The sequence below is a fragment of the Podarcis tiliguerta genome (assembly GCF_965153285.1).
Source record: "Podarcis tiliguerta genome assembly, chromosome: 7".
NCBI classification, from domain to species: domain Eukaryota; kingdom Metazoa; phylum Chordata; class Lepidosauria; order Squamata; family Lacertidae; genus Podarcis; species Podarcis tiliguerta.
In genome coordinates, this window is record NC_139540.1 from 46,356,061 (window position 1) to 46,375,968 (window position 19,908).

The 19,908-nt window shown below is 39.4% G+C and overlaps 1 protein-coding gene across 50 annotated transcripts in view; it reads right to left on the reverse strand.

The window, feature by feature from the left end:
• Nucleotides 1-19,908, reverse strand: part of EPB41L3 (erythrocyte membrane protein band 4.1 like 3) — a 129,373-nt gene that overhangs the window by 47,235 nt on the left and 62,230 nt on the right. For 33 of the 50 annotated variants that reach the window (XM_083450076.1, XM_083450061.1, XM_083450059.1 and 30 more), the window contains exons 2-3: nucleotides 17,318-17,541; nucleotides 14,479-14,676 (exon numbers count right to left, since the gene is read on the reverse strand). In XM_083450076.1, coding sequence (XP_083306202.1) covers nucleotides 14,479-14,676; nucleotides 17,318-17,530 — 411 coding nt within the window. In that variant the 5' untranslated portion in view covers nucleotides 17,531-17,541. The remainder of the gene's footprint in view (nucleotides 1-14,478; nucleotides 14,677-17,317; nucleotides 17,542-19,908) is intronic. The other 17 variants (XM_083450086.1, XM_083450071.1, XM_083450087.1 and 14 more) reach the window with 1 other exon arrangement.

Genomic DNA, 19,908 nt, shown 5'->3' on the forward strand with positions numbered 1-19,908 from the left:
CTTACTGTCAGGAAGTTCTTCCTAATGTTTAGGTGGAATCTTCTTTCTTGTAGTTTGGATCCATTGCTCCGTGTCCGCTTCTCTGGAGCAGCAGAAAACAACCTTTCTCCCTCCTCTATGTGACATCCTTTTATATATTTGAACATGGCTATCATATCACCCCTTAACCTCCTCTTCTCCAGGCTAAACATGCCCAGCTCCCTTAGCCGTTCCTCATAAGGCATCGTTTCCAGGCCTTTGACCATTTTGGTTGCCCTCCTCTGGACACGTTCCAGTTTGTCAGTGTCCTTCTTGAACTGTGGTGCCCAGAACTGGACACAGTACTCCAGGTGAGGTCTGACCAGAGCAGAATACAGTGGCACTATTACTTCCCTTGATCTAGATGCTATACTCCTATTGATGCAGCCCAGAATTGCATTGGCTTTTTTAGCTGCCGCGTCACACTGTTGGCTCATGTCAAGTTTGTGGTCAACCAAGACTCCTAGATCCTTTTCACATGTACTGCTCTCAAGCCAGGTGTCACCCATCTTGTATTTGTGCCTCTCATTTTTTTTGCCCAAGTGCAATACTTTACATTTCTCCCTGTTAAAATTCATCTTGTTTGTTTTGGCCCAGTTCTCTAATCTGTCAAGGTCATTTTGAAGTGTGATCCTGTCCTCTGGGGTGTTAGCCACCCCTCCCAGTTTGGTGTCATCTGCAAATTTGATCAGGATGCCCTTGAGTCCATCATCCAAGTCGTTGATAAAGATGTTGAATAAGACAGGGCCCAAGACAGAACCCTGTGGCACCCCACTAGTCACTCTTCTCCAGGATGAAGAGGAACCATTGATGAGCACCCTTTGGGTCCGGTCAGTCAGCCAGTTACAAATCCATTGAGTGGTAGCAGAGTCAAGACCGCATTTTACCAGCTTCTTTACAAGAATATCATGGGGCACCTTGTCAAATGCCTTGCTGAAATCAAGAAGAAACTGTTTCTATTCAGAAAGAAGTTTGAAAATTTTGGGGATATTGTATTAGTTTTCAGATTAACCACTATAAAACAGAGTGATTATGTAATGTGTACTCTTGATTATTTAACTGATTTCAGCATTTGTATGTCACCCCAGAAGATTTAGCTCTCTGCATGGTTTACAACGAATACTAAAATAAAAATAGAAATGTAAATATATGAAATAAAACATGAAACTATTAAAACAAAAACAAAGCTCTTCATACCCCCCCAAAATCAGAAGCACAAATTTAAAAACTGTGAGGCCCGGAATATATAAGATATTTAGGAAGCCTAGCTGAACAGAAATGACTTGGGTGATGAAAAAACCACAAAGCTGGTGCCATGAGAGACTCACTGGGGAGGATGTTCCATAACCATAGTGCCACTCCTAGAAAAGCCCCTCTTCCTGATGCCTACCTGCCTCATTTCATTTGGTGAGGGAAACTAAAGCAGGATATATCTGAATATAATGCTCTAGAAAATCCAGGGATTATTTTTATTGTACACCCTTCAGACTGAGATTTCTGAACTATTTTGTTTTAGGAAACATAAACACAGCCCCAACTGTTAGGCTAAGATGCCTAAAAACACCCAAAAAGCTTTATAACCGTGAGGTACAAAACATAACAGGAATGTACTATCTGCATTAAAAATAATGAGTAATCTCAACAACATTACAAGTGCCATTCTTAAACTAATTTGTACTGAAACAAAATTATGCTAATTCATTTCATTCCACAGCTTCCCCCAAAGGCTATACATTTAGCCTCAAATTATTAAAGTTCCTCAGAAAGAAATAATGAAAAAGGGGACGTCACTATCTATAGAGTCCTCAAGAAATCATTTAGGATGATAGAAATGGGCAGCACATAGGAAGAAGAAAATTATGTTTTCCACCAAACTGTCAACTTTGCCTGAGTTTTTCCAGGTTATTTTGCAAAAGGGGGAAAAGATTTTATTATCTCCATTTAGAAGACTGAGAAAAATATAAAAAAACCAATAAATCTCTCCAAGGTGGAAAACAACAGGGGACAGTTACTCTTTGTGTTCCTTAATTGCCACACATTCTAGATTCAGTTTTCACCTGCATAAGGCTTGTACTAAACACCAACTACTTGACAATCACTTAGGGATGTAAATTGAAGGAACTAATTCAAGACAGATAATTGGCAAGAGCCATGATTGTGGGTTTGTTTTTCTGTAAATCCTTTGCAACACCCTTTTATGTACACCTAGCAAGAAGTTCCAGATAAATTTAACAGGGAACATGATAAATGCTAAAAAGAACTATTTCGGTAATATCTAACACCATATGCTTTCAAATATGGGTCAGTAGCTTGCAGTACTAAAGTGTAATTAGACAGTAAGGTAGAGGTGCTTGCTTAATTGGAAGAACAAGTGTGATACTTGATTTTTCTGGGATTTTGTTGTCCATTTTAGTATCTGTCAATGCAGATGTGCTAGCTGAAAGACTGTTGGCAGATTATTAACAAAATTGCTGGGCTCAGAATTATATTAAAATTCAAGGGTGCAATTTGCATCTATTTGCATTTTCATGATGACAATACAGCACCTTGTCAATTTAAAAGCCAGGCAAGGTCAAAAATCAAAGATGTTTCAGCTGGCAAATCCATATGCTGGCACAGCTGACTGCTTTGATAAGCAATAAGCAGTTGCTGGCTAAAGGTGTTTTACTGGAGGCCTGCAGGAGGCAGGTGCTTTTTTTAATATGTAACTTTAAGAGGTGAACATTCATTGGCAGCAAATATACAACAAGTGACCAAACATTGAAATTCAAATTACCATCAAAACCCCATCGTGCTGGATAGGAGAGGATAAGGGAACACACAACAATGGTTTGCAATATACCAGTTAAATTAGCATTTCATGTAATTTCTGATGTGCACATTCCACTGTGGCTTCATCTGACGTGTAACGAGATCAAGCAAACAAAAGTATATGCTTGTTGGAAACAGATATGCAGGCAACCATGTATATAGCACATATCCCAAAAACGTGTTTATTTATTTATTTAGAAAAAAAATGTATGAACTACTTAATCAAAGCTGTATAAAGAAAGTAATATAAAATAATTGTCAATGATACACCCCAAAAAAGCAAATATACAAACACTAAATTGCATGCCTAGGTAGACTTGTTGAAATAAAAATGAAACAATATAGCGTGGGTGGCTGCCTAAGAAGAAGTGTTCCAAAGCACAGATATTGTCACACTAAAAGATACAATGCTCCACAAAAGAGGAACAAAGACCCAAAAATAGAAGTGGCTGAGTATGTACATGTGGAGCAAGGTGATCCTTCAAGTAAACTAGCCCCAAGCCATTCAGGGCTTTATATACCAATAGGAAAACCTTGAATTTGGCCAGGTAATAAAGAGGAAGTCAGTGCAGGTCTTTACGTAAAGGTAATATTGTGGTAAGATCTCAGTCCTGCCAGCAGTTGTGTTGCATTTAAAGGTAAAGGTACCCCTGCCCGTACGGGCCAGTCGTGTCCGACTCTAGGGTTGCGTGCTCATCTCGCTCTAGAGGCCGTGAGCCGGCGCCATCCGGAGACACTTCCGGGTCACGTGGCCAGCGTGACGAAGCTGCTCTGGCGAGCCAGCACCAGCGCAGCACACGGAAACGCCGTTTACCTTCCCGCTATAAAGCGATAGCTATTTATCTACTTGCACTTAAGGGTGCTTTCGAACTGCTAGGTGGGCAGGAGCTGGGACCGAACGACAGGAGCTCACCCCGCCGCGGGGATTCAAACCACCGACCATGCGATCGGCAAATCCTAGGTGCTGAGGTTTTACCCACAGTGCCACCCGCGTCCCTTGTGTTGCATTTAGACTGTAACTAAAGAGAACCAAAGGGATTATATTTCAGTTAGTAGTTTCCTTCCCTACTAACAGTACAAACCAACTCTAGGCCTGAAAGAATTAAGAGTCTGGCAACACACCATTCAATAATTTTTTTAAAAAATCAATGGTGGCAACAGGACTAAATAATTTATTCATCCCAAACCATTATTTATTGTTGCCTTCACTGAAAAGAAAAGGAGATGGACAAAGAGAGACGCTAGCCCCCCAAGCTCTAGTTCTTAGTCCCAAAGCATTTTTATGTTCCAGATTGCTTTCACCAATCACTTTTGCAGTTTCCTTTTGCTTCTCAAGTCTTTAAAATGTATTCTTACAATTTTGCCTGTTCTTCCCACTATATTAGGACAATTCTTCCCCAGTTCACCTTAGCTGCTATTTACATTACAAAATGTGCACATTAATTCCATGAGTACAATTGATGTCTCAAATGGTTTGGCCCCTGACACCAACAATTTGTTCAAAGAGCTGCAATTTTAAAGCCTCTATGGCATAAAAAGTGCTGTATTTTAATCTATTTTAACTGCTGATTTACTGCTGGTTATATTATAAATGATTTGCATTTGTAGCATAACCAGCAATAAATTGTATTGTATTGATTTTATAGTCATCTGTATCATATTGAGAGCCGCACTGGCTGAATAATTGCATACAAATACACAAAATGAATGAATAAGTAAATGTTTAATATAAGAAAGCAGTCAGTTTAACTAAAGCTAGTCCATGGACCTTAGAATTCAGCTTCTGAAGTTTCTCAAGTAACCTTAAGCACCCAACAGCGTAGTACTAATGTATCCTGGGCCATAGCCAACAACAGCCTGAAGGACCATGGTGCCCTGCCCTGGGAGCCCACCCCCTCATATATTGAGCAAATCACACTGGCATTGAAAAAAAGCAATGAAATCAGAGGCTGAGAAGACATTGCAAGCCTCGTGGCATTAGAGGAAAAAGTGGAAACAATATGGAGGAGGTTTGACCACAGTCATACTGATGAGTCCTTTGTTAGTCTGCAAATAAATATATGGGTTATCACAATTTGCGGCAAACAATGTTAAACATTAACTCGTTAGTATAAAGTAATTTGTGTTCATATACACACACACACACACACACACACATACATACAGGTAACTCACAACTTACACACATTTAACTTGTGTGTGTTCGGCACTTAGCAGATAGATAACTAAATTAATATGCGGAAAGTGGGCAGGGTTCTGAGAAAAATGACTTTGGCAATCCCACCCACCATTGAACCCAGTAGGTTTAGACTTTATGTGACATCCCCAGAGTGTAAATTGAGAATTGCCTGTACGTGTATGTCATTTACAATACCAATAATTTAATGTCACAGTTCTTAAACAGAGTTTTCTTCCCTTTTATGTATCCTTTGAAGAATGTCACAGTTCTTAAACAGTTTTCTTCATTTTTATGTATGCTTTTGAAGATATGTATCGGTTTGAAAATGGCTTAATATACAGCACCCACATAATTTAGCAATAATGATTGAAGTATGCGAGGAAATATTGACTACAAATTAAACATCTGGTGGATTATTATAAATGCCTATTATTCAGTTTAAATACTAGGGTATACTTTGGGGGAATTTCTTAGGACAGAGAAATAATGAAGAGATAAAGCAATTTTACAAGCTAATTGTTCTCCCTAAACTGTTTGTGTCTTGGACTTTTGCACTGGGAGAATGTTTAATAGAGTACAAGCTCAAGACTATGGCTCATTATATGACAATCTCTACAGAGTGTTTCTCAGCTACAAAGGTAACTATGGGACCTGCCATTTGCCATATAACCAATAAAGAATCTACACCATGGATAGATGCTCTGAAGCAACAAGCCCTTCAAATATTCAAAGAGTGCTGTCATTCCCCTTTCAGTCTTCCTCTTCACGGAAAATATGCCAAATCCCTTCACCAATTTTTCATAGGAAGGGGTATCCATCATGTGAGAATCTTCACTATCCTCCTATGGATCCCATCCAAACTTCCTGTATCTATCTTAAAGTAAAGCACCCAGAAGTGGGCACTGTACTGCTGAAGATGACTGTGTAATGCAGAATAAAGTGGACCTAAGATGAAATCAGCAAAGAAATGCGTCACACCACCTACAAAAGGGAGTATGCCAGTGAGCAAACTTCTAGACTAAATAAGAGCATGGGTCCATCCAGACTGAAAGAAAAAACAGAATGCAGTATAGACGTTATATTACTGGGTAGCAAAGAGGAATCAATAAGCATATCACACACACACCCTGTGAGAAATAGATAGAAAGAAATAAATATATACACACAAAAATACACACACCTGTCTATGTAGGGCAAGGACAGTTAACCTTTTTTCTGTCAAAGGAAATTGAGGACTGGCCACCTCTCAGAGGGTGACATACCAGTGGTGGCTATGGCCAATGCACATGTGTGGAGGCACACACACAGCATACAGATAGGCAGGAAGGCATGCACACCAAGTCACACATTCGGGCATGCAACACTGCAATGAAGACTTTAAAATGCTTTGGTTCTCCTCTCTCACAGCAGTGCTAGAGTGGTAGGCTTTCCTACTCAGCTCTGCATCTAGAGCAAAGTGAAAGCATTTCTCAATTGCAGTGCTAAGAAATGAGGCAATCCTACCTCGGCACTGTAATGGAGAAGAAAAACAAATCAATGTGTTCAATCATTCAATCAACACATTCAAATGTATTCTTGCCCGGCAAAGGCACCTGTTCTGCTCTTCTGGTTTGGTACTACTGCAAAAAAGAAAAGAAAGAAAGCTTTCTTTCCTGTTTCCTGAGCTCGAAAACCTTGCAATTGTACCATTGGGAGGGAGAAGTGCCTTTGTAGGGAAAACTGAGGCAGAGGCTCCTGATTTCTGGAGCACCGGTGATACCCTACAGTATCCATCAGCAGAACTTTTTAAAAAACAATTAATTGCCAAATTATTGAGGGTCCTGGGAGCCACCCAAACCACTTGGGGGGGGGGGGGAGGAATTCAGCCCATGGGCTTCAGATCACATACGATGATCTAGGGTCAGGCAGTAAATATAAACAACTTGAAACATCACTTTACCCATCCTAAACCAACTATAATGATCCCTTTAGTGAAGAAAAGCCTGAAGGTTTAGCCAGTTGTCAGGAATACTTTGTCTGTAATACAGTAATAGCACATGCCCACCACTTCCAGTTGACTGATTTCAATGTTTACAGTAGGTCAGTCATATGAACTGTTGACTTCTGGGCAGAAACAATTTAACTGTACAAGTTCCTTTCTTGTGATATAGGCATCTAAAAGCCCGAAAAGCTAACAATGTTCCACCAAACTTTGCTCTCAATGCAGGAGGTCTATGTCAAGAGTTTGCAAGCAGAACAGTATGTAAAATTTAAGGGAGTGAACATTCAGAGTATGCCTCTATTTGCATTTCCCCCCTTTCCCAATACTAATATAGCCTTTTTGTAAAGATAGTGGAGTGTCCCATCCTATAGCAGCCTAATCTAAATAGCAGGTTTGCTCATGTGTGAGTGAGAGTGTGCACACAGGTGACAAGATTAATACTACCCATTTTCATTTTAAATCCCATGAGATTTATGACACAATGTTGCATAACGATTTCTTGCAGTAAAAATGTCACTGCACATATACATTCCCTAGCATTAGAACATAGAAAGATGGCTTATATATAAACTTTTACTGACTAAACACCCATTAGCTTGTTCAATTAGCTTGGTATTGTCTACACTGATTTGCAGGGTCTCATAGACTTGGGTCTTTCTGCATGCAAGGCAAATGTTCTGTCCCTGATAGTCTTGTAGTGAATTCTCTCAGTGCAAATACAGAAAATACAGAATTACCATATAGCCTTGTGTCTGAATGCTGAAACACCTATCCTTTGAGAATGGATGATAAAGTTTTACTAAGGAGCTTACTGCTAACGTCCTTCTATCAGTTATCATTCCATCAAAATATGAGTTTTGTCACTTTCCTTAAGAAATGCAGGCAGTCAACAGATTAATAACATTTAAACTAATTGGATTCAGCTAAGAAATGGAAATACCAATAAATGAGGCAATAATAATAATAATAATATGCAATACTTTAAAGACTTGTAAAAATTGACTGAGTTATCCTGGTACTGCCACACAGGCAACCCTCCTTTAAAACAGTTGCAACACAGGCAGCTATTGGTGCATCATCTTTAGCAATGATTTGCAAACTCAGGGTTAGCTGAAAATCCTTTGAGTATTCTTAATCAAAATCCTAAAATACCCTTGGTACACTTCTGTCAGGAAAAAGATGCTTCACAAATACACAGACATTCCTTACTATGTGGCTTGTAAGGAAGAGCAAGGCGGCAATTTATACACATTCATGGGAGTAAGCCCCATTGAACTTAATGGCTTACTTCTGAGCAAATGTGCACATGATTGCGCTGTAAACTTTACACATGCAGGCAAGGTTGTTGGCCTGCATTAACACCTTGTTTCTATCAGGGCATTTATTCCAGACTATTTTCCTTTGTTCTCCTTCTTCATTCACAGGCCATTGCATGCATGCCAGCAAATGAATTATCTTGAATAAAATAATTTGTTCTAAGCATAAAGACACAAAGAGAAGTAGTGTTGGCATTTCTGGCAAAGTTGTTCTTAGGCCAAAATAATAGTTTTGCCATGTAATGTAGAAATCCCACAACAAAAACTTGGTGACAACCTTTCTTGCTACTCAACTGGCAACAGCTTAACTCATTCAAGCAGCAAACTAAAATGTTAAATATTTGTTACCTAAAATGTCACATGGGTACTGTAATGGTTCCTAAGGGGGTTGCTTGTGCATAAGCAGGTGCCTATCTTGCTGGCTGGGTGCAAACACCTGGCTGGGCTGCCAAAGTGAACCTCCTCTGTCCGGACAGCCACTCACCCGTGGCTGATTCAATCGCTGGCAGAATCCGTGAGTGGGCGTTTCTTAAACTTCTTCCAGCAAAGAAGCTCTTTGACGCCTAGTCTCCGCCTACCCTCTCTGCGTGGAAGCCTTCTGCGCAGGGAGGGCGTGGGCAAGGGAGGACCCCTAGTCTCCCCGCTGGTCCCAGACAAGGAGTCATGGGACCGCCTCGCCACTTCCCCCACCTGCCCCCCTTCTCCACTGGTGCTACGCTGATTCTCTTCCCCAGAAGATGGGCTGCTTCTCCCAATCCCTGGACGCCCTCTGGAATCCCTCTGGCTTTCGCGCTCTCCCTCCAGTACTGATGGCAGTTCCCTGACAGGTACCATTAATTTGTGTCTTCTAGTTATCCAAAATAATGGCCTGTAGCAACATGCCTGTAGCACAATGAGTAGCTTATTTTTGTTTTATAAAGAGCTTAGTTCAATAATACTGTGTTAAATTTCAGTTTGTGGTCTACAAATGTAGATATTTTAAACACACATTCTTTTGCTACTCTATCATAGATTGTTTCTTTATTCCATGTAGCATGTTTGGATCTGCTTGTATTAAAAACGATCCTTGCTGTGCAGTTTTTAAAACTTGCTTAAAATGTAATGCTCATGATATGAAGGAATAGTACAGAACAATTCTATGCATTGTTTACCCCAATGTAAGCCCCACTAAATACCATGTGTGTACAGGATTGCAGTCTACAACCTCCACTGAATCTCATACTGCCTCTGTGTTGCAAGTACAAATTAATGTAAATTAAGCTTCATTAGAAATAAACTTCTTATGATCGGTTAGAAAGTGTTGATAATACTCAGTTAAGGGTTTCTGATTTTCCATTTAATTTCACACACACCCTTTTATCTTTTAAACAAAAAATAAAAAATAGTGCTGGAGACAAATGGCAATGCTAACAATTTACTCAGCAACACAGTTGCATTATATCTGCATTTAAAATGTCTGCTTCTAATAAATTTTCAGTGTGCAGATCAATGTCTCACACTTTTGTATATTATAGTAGCAATCATACAAGTGTCAGTGACATTGTATAATATGGCACACTTTCTATTGGGGCCAAGAGTTTATTTTTAATAACCCTTGAGCTCACAATCCTAAAAAGCCAGCACTAATCTAAACAGAAAAAAGCCCCAACAACCAAAGGATTGCTAAATCCCAATAAGAAGATTGGTGACCTAGTCCTCATTTTGGAATCAGACCAAATTAGGGCCTTTTCTCATGACATCAGCAACAGAGCTCTCAGCAGGCCTAGTTATTATGAACTAAAACTGTAATATTCAGGATGGTTTCTTAAATTTTATGAAATTATACATGCAGGGGCAGAAACAAACATGTAGACACACATCCTCACACATACAAGCTACCCACACCACACATGGTTTTATAATCTGTCCGAAGCAATTGGTATGCAACAGACCCACACTAGTTACTCCAGCCTCTCTCTTTCAAGAATCCCAGTGCGGCAACCCTTGTAGCGTGAATTCAAAGTTCTAACCTGTAACCTGCTCTAAAGCTGCTGTGCAGTTTAGAGTGGGCAACAAATATTTTAAATAAAAAGAGATGGACAGGGGGAAAGAGAGAAAAGGCAATTCAGGCACAATTTTTAGAATAAGTGGATTGACTGGAACAATCCAGGGAGAAAATAAGCCCAATTGAGCTGGTCCCCCTGCTAACTCACTTTCAGTCTTGCCCAGGTGGTATCTCTCCCTTTGTAATGGCTACTGCTGGCTGGTAGCTGAAGGAAAGAGGAGCCACTTCCAAGTTGGCCCACTTCCATTTCTCCCTGTGCTGTTGTAGTCTGTCAGGTGGAATGGCAGCTAAAAGCTGTATATTGTTCAAGAAATATTAGCAAGAAATTGTTTGCTGGTAGTACTTTAATCTTGTAAGACCCATAGACAAGAAATTTAATATGAAAGCTCACAAAGATGAGTGCAGCATAACAAGCTTGTTATCAATATAAGCTAATGCTGGCAAGATTGTCTGTTGTATGTCAAAATATTTTGGGTTTTAGAAATAACAATGTTAAATAGCAAATTTGCCTAATTGTACTCATGATTCACTCAAACTGGTCAGATTCTATTTCATGAGTTGTAAACACAGCTCTGGCAGGCATTCCCTGGTGCTCACAGGAACCTGTTCCACACACTCCAATCTGGCTGAAATGGGGCTTGAAAGAAACCTTGTAAAGTAGTCAATAGAAGGCATTTCTCAAATCCATTTGCAACATGAAGGGGTTAACTCTCCAGCTGCTGACTAATATGGTCAGAGTTCGAGAGGGAAGACAGTTCTGTTAGAAAATGTGGATTCTGCTTCCAGTCAATATGAGAGCATATTTACCACCACATGAACCTCCATTTTGAAAAAGAGAATTAAAAATGGGCAAAAAGTTATAGATATTTTGTTAAATCTGGTTATGAAAAACTAAGAACATCTCAGGCAAGGCAAGCAAAAGGTAGGTAATTTGCTAGCAGTGGGATGGTGGCAGTGGCAGCAGAAATGGTAGTGGATGGGGTCAGAAGTACTTCACACTCTTTCTCTTCCAGCCTTCTCTTCCCTACTTGATGCTTCCTCAGCAGGTTAAATCTCACCACCACCATGTGATTCTCATCATGACTGGTGTCATGCTACTATTAAGGGTCCTCCCCCCATAAGCTTAATAACAGCATGAATGCACAGGGCAGGTAATTTCAATCAGAACTATAGGTTTAAAGATTTAAAGCTCCTGAGACGCTTCCTCTTCTCCCTCCCTGCTGGGTTGGCTAATTACACAGAAACAATTAAATACCCTTCCTTTCCATTGGAGGTCCTTGTTGCACCAACTATCTTAGTCACAGAATAGAATGAAACAAAACAAGGTTTTCCTACTAATTCAAGGAGAAAATAATTCTGACTTGGCAAAATATGACCATTGGGTTCCAAGATGTTTGTGCTGTGGGAGGAAGTGGTGGACGGCCATGCCATTCAGTGAAGGAAGTTAGACACAGACATTTTTACAGCCTCTGTTCCTTCAACCCCAACTGAACCTGGTGCGTTGGATAGTGTTGGATATGTTTTGCTTTTAGAAGTCTTAATTGTTTTATCACCTGTGTGCTTGCTGCCATAGGTTCCTTTGGGATATAAATTTAATAAAGTTCTGGTTCCTTGCCTTGGTCACGCCTTCCAGGAAGGAGAGGGAAATCCTATCCCTGTTTTATATTGCAAGAGACTCTTGACCTATGCTGCTACCAGTGCTGACAAACCTAGAAAGCACATTTTTTGCTGAGAATCTATTGATCTTTATACACAACAAAATCTTGCAGGCTTACACGATCAACATTTACTCTGTCAATGCACACCCACACGTGGGATTTCCCCCTCCATTTGAAGAGAAACTCAAATATGAATGAACCGATTTGTTATTTTCAGCGTCCTATTTTCAACAAAGGCCAACCTGATAACTTCAAAATACTGGCCATAAAGGAAATAGCCCTCCCAGTCCTGTTGTCTCCTGCTTGCGGGCATCCCATTGAGATCTGGTTGGCCGCTGTCACAACAAGATGCTGGACCAGATTATATTTGGCCTGATCTAGCAGGGCTCTTCTTATTTTCTATGTCTCCTCTGGCATGATATGCCCCTAGCAGGACCAGCACGGTTCTGGATGAGACCTTGGAGGAAGAGCTGGTGCAATTATTAAGCCCACTTAAGGAAGCTACAGTTCTGAAGGAACCAACACAAACTGGCTGGCATCAGCACCAACCCACTTCCCGCACTCAGAATCAGAACTCTGACTGCAGGTCAGGAAGGGGTGCAGCAGCTAAACCAGCTATAAACCTGCTTAGTTGGAAGGTAGCCAGGATTGAAGCAACACCGTATCCTGCTATGCTCTCTGCTGGACAACTCTATTATCCTTAATATCTTATCCCTAGATGGCTCATTGGTCTCTCTGAATTCTGAGCCAAGTGTAAGGGATGGCTGGAATGGGATACAGCAACTGGTATTCAGTGGTAGATACCCTATAAACTAAATCATTTAGTTATAGCAGCTAATAGCCGCTGATAGACCTCTCATCCACATTTTTTAAAGTTCCTCATGACGATGTGATGCGGCAGGCTTGACAGCTGTGCCTGATGAGCTGCCCATCAACTGGAAGGCCCCTTCTCTTTAACATAATCTAGGGAAGGGTGGGGGGAGAGCGAGCGAGCACACAGCTTCACTGACAGTTGAGACGTGTCAGAGAAGCTAGGTGAAGTCTCCAAACCTGTCCTTGTTACACACACAGCTGTTCTAAGCCTTCACTTGAGACCCTAGGGATAGGAATAAGGTAGGTAGGAATTGTTAACAAGCTTGTTTGCATAAGAACTGGAATGTATGTTCTATAAGCTAACCCTTTTTCACAATCATCAAGCTCTGTCCTTTTAGTCTAGGAATAATGTTAAGCACTATTTTCGGAATTTGGTGGAACTGTGGTGGACTCCTGACTGGAGAAATATTTCCCTGCTGTCTTCTCCCTTGATACCTGACCTTCTACCCTGCTCACATTGTTCTGATTTATAAGGAATAAGGGTGTTCTCAGCCCAAGCAGAGAAAAGTAGCAAAACTAGGAGTAGTGGCATTAACCTCACTGGGGCAGAAATAGGATGTGTTTTGCTTTTTATTTAATGTTGGAGAGCCTCCTAGGTCATAGTTTGTGATCACAAATTTCCATATGAACTAAGCATTGTGAATAAGTACTTTTCTTCTGAACTGTTTGTTAATCAATTTCATTTGGTGACTCTGAAATCTACTACTGTAAGATAAAAGGTCCCTAGTCATTTTCTCTACATAGGCAAACTTTCACAAGCCTCTATCCCAGCCCATTACACATTTCATAAACTACTATCATGTCCCCACACTCAGTTACCTTTCTTCCTAAGCTAAAAAGCCTCTACATTTCCTCATTAGGAAGGTGGTCCAACCACTTTATCACCTTGCTTCCTCTGTCACACCTTTTCCCAGTTTTTACACCCACAACATATATTTATTATACTGTACAGGCATTACAATCTTGGTGGCAGTTTTATTTTCAGTCCATTTCCCAATAATCCCTAGCACAGAATTGGCCTTTTTCACTACTGCCTCACAAGGCTGCCTTTGATGCTATACAAATTGCTTGCTCTTTCTGAACACTTATCACCAAGATCCATACTCTGAGAATAAAAGTGTGAAATTCTAGACAGGCCTTTCTTTGAAGAGTATGTGAACCAAAAGTCTCTTGACTGATAGAAAGCCTGAAACGGCACACTTCAGATAGATTCAGACACAGCTATAGAATCCAACTGCGGTACAGAATAACCAGCAGTTCCCGATCTGTATCGTTACTGCCTCTTTTCCTTTGCTGGTGTTTCCTGCTGCTCTATACTCTCACTGCTCATCAATATCACAAAGGCTGAATTGCTAGGTGAATTATCACATAGAGCCTTGGGAGAAGGACTATTCAATTTCTGTTTTTGTTTTCTACTGCCAGTATTCCAGACTGACTACACACAAACCACATGTTTTAAAAGCATATTTCCTTTCTTAGAGGTACACATGCTTCTGATATAAAAGAGAAGTAAGTTTCCTTTGCAAGCAGCCTTCACCAAATAAACACCTTAGATCATATATAGTAAAAAATCTCCCTCCCTCCCTTCCAGTATTTACCTCCACTTCACAGCCGTATTCTGAGCCATCTAGAAGGATTACTTTGCACTGCATATTTTTCGGTTTTTTGACAATCTTTAGAGGAGATCTGGAAAGCTTGCTTGAGGATGATTTCTGAGAGAGCTTGTCGTCTTCAAACTGCTGGTATTCCAGTTGTTTTGCTGCTGCAGCAGCAAATTCGCGTTCTTTGTCACTGCCCTACAAAGAGAAAATAGGGAGATTAAGTTCCAATTTCAGATTAAAAAAATGTGGCCGATTGCAGCGAGCTTTCAGAATCACAAGGTACAATCAGACATCCCTTACAGAGGACTATTAAGAGCCACATTCTGAAGCTGCAACGTAACTGCAGTGCAGATAAATTTCATTCAATGTTTTGAAAAGCTTTTCTAATCAATGAAACTGCTGCTCCATTTTATAACTGCTAATTCATAGTGTAAAGTGTTGAGAATTATCATTTCAGTATATGACATATATTAACCTTTGCAGGAGTCTTGAGTTTTATATTTCTAATAATTTAGTTTTTTTATCATAGGTACACACACAATATGTACATTTAACAGAGAGATCAGATTTGATTATTTATTTTTATTTCATAAAATGTATATACCACTTGATTGTAGTTTTTTTTAAAATAGATAACAATAAAACTATCTCTAAAAACTTTGCAACCATAATTTTAAGCATACAGAAGGTTGAAACTGCAGCGAAATAGACTAAATTAAAATGCCTACAAACTTTCTAAACATCTGGGCAGAGCTGATAATTCATAATGCATAAAAAGGAGTCTGAGTTTAAAAGATCCAATGTGACATATGGCTGAATGCAATATGCCCCCTTTCAGGAAAGAAGGGGATGACGATTATAGTCCAGCCAACACAGTGTGCTCTTCCCACCTGGCAGTTACATTCCAATGGCATTGCCACTTTAGTAGCAGCTAACTCTGTACACAGCTCTTCCACAACTAGCTCAGAAGCAACATTTCAGCAGCAACTGAAATATAGTAATACGTTAGTTAAAGCTTAGAAATTTAATCTTATTTTCATCTGGCCATCATAAAAAACAAATCTGATTCAGCTTGAAATGACTTCATAGTAAGTCAGCAGCCTGCAGAACTGACATCCATCACAAATTAATCCTCCAAGTCCGTTTCCTTCATTGTAACAAGTCTCCATGAGAATGAATCAAATCTGGCCAAAAGCCTTAATCTGCTTTCAGAGCCAAAGAATTGTATGTTGCACAATATGTGGGAAAGTGCAGGGCTTCACTGAATATACATGGTGAGAGGAATTACATTTGCTTGCGAAAACGAGTGGGTGGTGCAGAGAAAACAGATATATATATACACACACACAAACCTGCTGGTAATGTTTAGTTTGAACTATAAACAGGAGCATTAGTATTTCAAAAGGGAAGGATGTGGATACCAATGTCTAGAAGTAGCTAACCAGGACAAAACTAAGCCGGGGAGAATTTATCCAGGTTAGACTGTCACAGAAGAACCTTTATAGTAATTTGTGCTGTGCACAAAAACATGCCAGGAACTATTAGAGCAGGACCCCAAACTGTCAAGATGTGTTCATGCACCTTCACAGGGAATTAAGTCTCATCTTCCTAAAGAAGCCTGACATCCTGTTCATGCAGTTATCTAGGGCAAAATGACCAGGGAGACACAACTTGCATTCAGTATTTTATTTTTTATTTTACATGCATAAATGCACATTCTTTCATGTGTGATGAACTCTTTTTCAAAGGTTATTTGTGATGCATTTCCACAAGCAATTTGATTATCTGGCTAATGGCACCACAAATTAACATCTAACAGGGAAGAAAAATCGTGTTAAGGCTCTTTTTGGATCAAGCTACCTTCAGCTAGACTCAGAGCAACACTGAAATTGCTCAAATTTTCACACAGGAGGACTTCCCACTGCGTTCTTTGTGTGTGGGGGTGGATCTAAATATTTATTTCTAACCAGACTAATCTATACATTTTGGTTTGTAACTTTGGTTCATAGTTTGATATAATAATGTCTGGTTAGCCCAACAACACCTGTTGTTGATGGAGTAAAGAATGTATGGATTATTCTAACCAAAGCCTACTATATAGTCAGTTAGAGATGGTAAACCTATTCCATACATGCCTTGTTTTGAAGGGGGCAATGCAGCTGGTTATCCATGCACACCGCTCTTGGCTTAATGCTAATACACATGCCATGTCTCTTTAAACAAAGTTGTAAACTATTTAATTCCAGTCATTGCTGTCTGCCTCCTTTGTTTCCTTTCCCACTGACAACATTCTAATGTGATGCACCTTGTTTTTGTCCAAAAAGCAATGCTTTATTAAAGAGGGGGAAAGCCTCAGGGCTGAGTAATTTTTCAGTGTTAACACAACTGAAAGTAGTTAAAATGTAGTCATTTTGTAAGTACCAGCCCTTAATGAATGCAAGGTTTTGTTAGTTTCAAACATCACTCAACCCCAAATAAAATGGGATTTCAACAGGTGTTAAAGTGGAAATGTGTTTCCAAACTCTCCAAAATTTGCAGTTATCTAACACTGTGATGAACAGCGAAAGCCCCCCCCCCTTTTTTAAAAATGACAATTGGTTTTTAAAATTAAGCCCAGCATGTAAGACAATCTGACAAAAATCACAAAAATGTTATATGACTGAAAATGAGAGAGGGGAATAGTATCTAACCTCTCCCCTCCATCCCCAGTAGATCACCAATCAGTGTGCAAGAGTACTGTTTAATCAGACTGACATCTGTGTCTAAGTAAAGTTATGCATTGGCTTTCTAGTGTATGTTAAGACTTTTAAAGAAATTATCCAAGTTCTGATCTTACCGGTTCCTTTTTCACAGGAGTGCTGTGAGCTGCAACCCCAGAAAATTGTTCTAATGCATTCTGGTGCTCTTCACTCAGCTGCTGTTGCTGTTGTTGTTGTTGCTGCTGCTGTCCTTGGGCCCCTGTCCCACCCGATCCTTGTTGACCCGAAGCTTCTTTCTGCTCTTGATCCTGATCCTTTGATTCAGAATCTGATCCAGATTCTGTAGTCATGGTTGATTATTCTACAACACAAATAAAACTATTCAGTATCATAAAAAAATCAAAAGGCGACAAAAACTGTATTGACAAACAAGTAAGATGGTTTTAAGTGTCACAAAGTAGGGGTGGCAAAGTTAAGACCATTTGTGGGTGACGGGGAGTCATGCCCACCCACCTACCTCTACACACAAGGGGATTTTTTTATTAGTTGTCTTCACACTTGCTCTCCTGTCCCCTCACCACACTTAGGTGGTCTGAATTTGTTTGAATGCAGGTTCTTCGTAACTCTGGTCACTGAATCCAGCTACCAGAGCTAGTCCTACTTAGGGACTTGTTTAAGATTGTAGGGGACTATAAACCATTTGTCAGATAACTAATCACCCTTTGCCCAACTCTTCCAACAGAACCCCAAGGAAATTAAACTGAAAACATCCTGTTCCTGCTTGGTGGCTCAATGCAAAATCTCTGTGTGACTCAGGGATATCACAAAAATAAGGGTCTCATCATGGCCTGGCTGTAGCCTATGACACACCTTTTAAGCATTTAGACAATCTTAAAACTCAAGAGTAAACGTTTTCAAATGAATAAATGCAGCATTGTCACAATTTGAATCTATCAAAAACAAAAGTATGACCGTAACGATCTGATTTTGTTAATCAACGTGTAATTTGCCTTAAATCTGGTAGCCATAATAATTTATTTAATTGAGTAACTATGCAATTAACAGAGGGGAAATACTCCTTTAACAAGAAAATCAGTATTTTTGCTGGTAAGGACCTGTCCACTACCTACTGCTATGTTCGCATTGTGATGTTCTTCACTAATCATCAATTATCACTGAAGGGGTCACTTTAGTAATGACTCAAGATCATCACATAGATGGCCCACCTCAAACTCTTCCCAATTACTGTAAATATATTGTATGGGGTTGCCTATCTTCATAAGGGTGGACTGAAAGTATAACAAATTTGAACTATGGTTTAATCATGTGATGACTGAACCAGGACACTGTATGAAAGTCTAGTATTATAAGCTAGTAAAACAGCCCTAGTAAAAATAACAAAATCCATTCTTGCAATCCTATTGAAATTTACTATGCAATATAAGCTCACACGTGCCAATGTATCAAAAGTTATCTATGGAAGTTACAGAGCAAATTGTACATTAAAAAGTTTATGAAAATAGGTTTGATGTATTTATTTAACAAAATTTATATATCACTTGATCGTAACATAAACCTCTACACACTTTACAAAAATATAAAATAAAAACATTTAAAATATAAATTAAAAAAACAGTAAAACATGTTTTTTAAATGATAGAAGTGCACGGAGGGGGGGGGGGTAGCCTAAAAATTGCAGTCTGCAAATAAACAACAAAGGAAAAGAAACTGGAAACACGGGGTGCAAATTCTCACATGAGGTTTATTGCAACATTTCTTTTATAAGGAAACAGCAATAATAAACTTATTGACTTCACTCCATACCAAAAGCGAAAAGAGTATTTGTGAAAGGCATTATTATAGCCAGATAGCTCTGGAAACTGAATACAAATGAACAATAAATATTTCATCAAGCAATTAAGGAGGAAAGAAGGGTTCACTAAAATGGCTCATTACAATCCTCAATAGACTCACTTTTAAAAAAAACATTCAGGTCTAATATTCTTTTCTGACCTTTTTTTTTTTTTGGAAAAAAAGTATTTTTCTTCTGATTTCCTTGCTGAGCATTTGCTTTCTTCTTTTCCCTCTGATTGATGACTACAGTGCACTTTCTGTAAAGGCTTCACTGGGATAGTTCAGCTTATTGCCTCATCACTTTTTTGTTGGAGAAACATCATTAGTACAACCTATTGCTTCTACAGTTGCTGTAAAGTGCCTTGCTTACAAGGGGTGCATGCACACATATTATTCACCATTTAAAAGCTTGATTAATTTAATGCTTTAAAAGACAATATGTGTTTGAGACAGAAGTTCATCAACAATTTGTCCCAGCTATGCACAAAGTACTGTAATTCTCTGTCTTTTCTCTAGTATGGAACATGTAGAAATATCATCAGTGTATGATCAAGATTTTGCCCCTGAACTAAAATGTGACCTGACAACTACATAGCTGGTAATTATAAATCACTAACGTTTCTTAAATTTCATATTTATTATGCTTGAGTTGCTTACATCTTACTGTATCCTAGAGAAGAGCATGGCTGGCAGTAGCAATCCTCCCAGGGGACAAGGATATATACTACATTATTTTGTGAGTTTATTAAAAGCATGCAAGATCTGCACGCCTGCCTAGCCAGCACGAGGTTACCTGTATATTTCATTTTCCCCACTACTATCACAAGCCCCTGAAATGAGTCTAAGATGTCTAGAATGCCTCAATATCCTATTC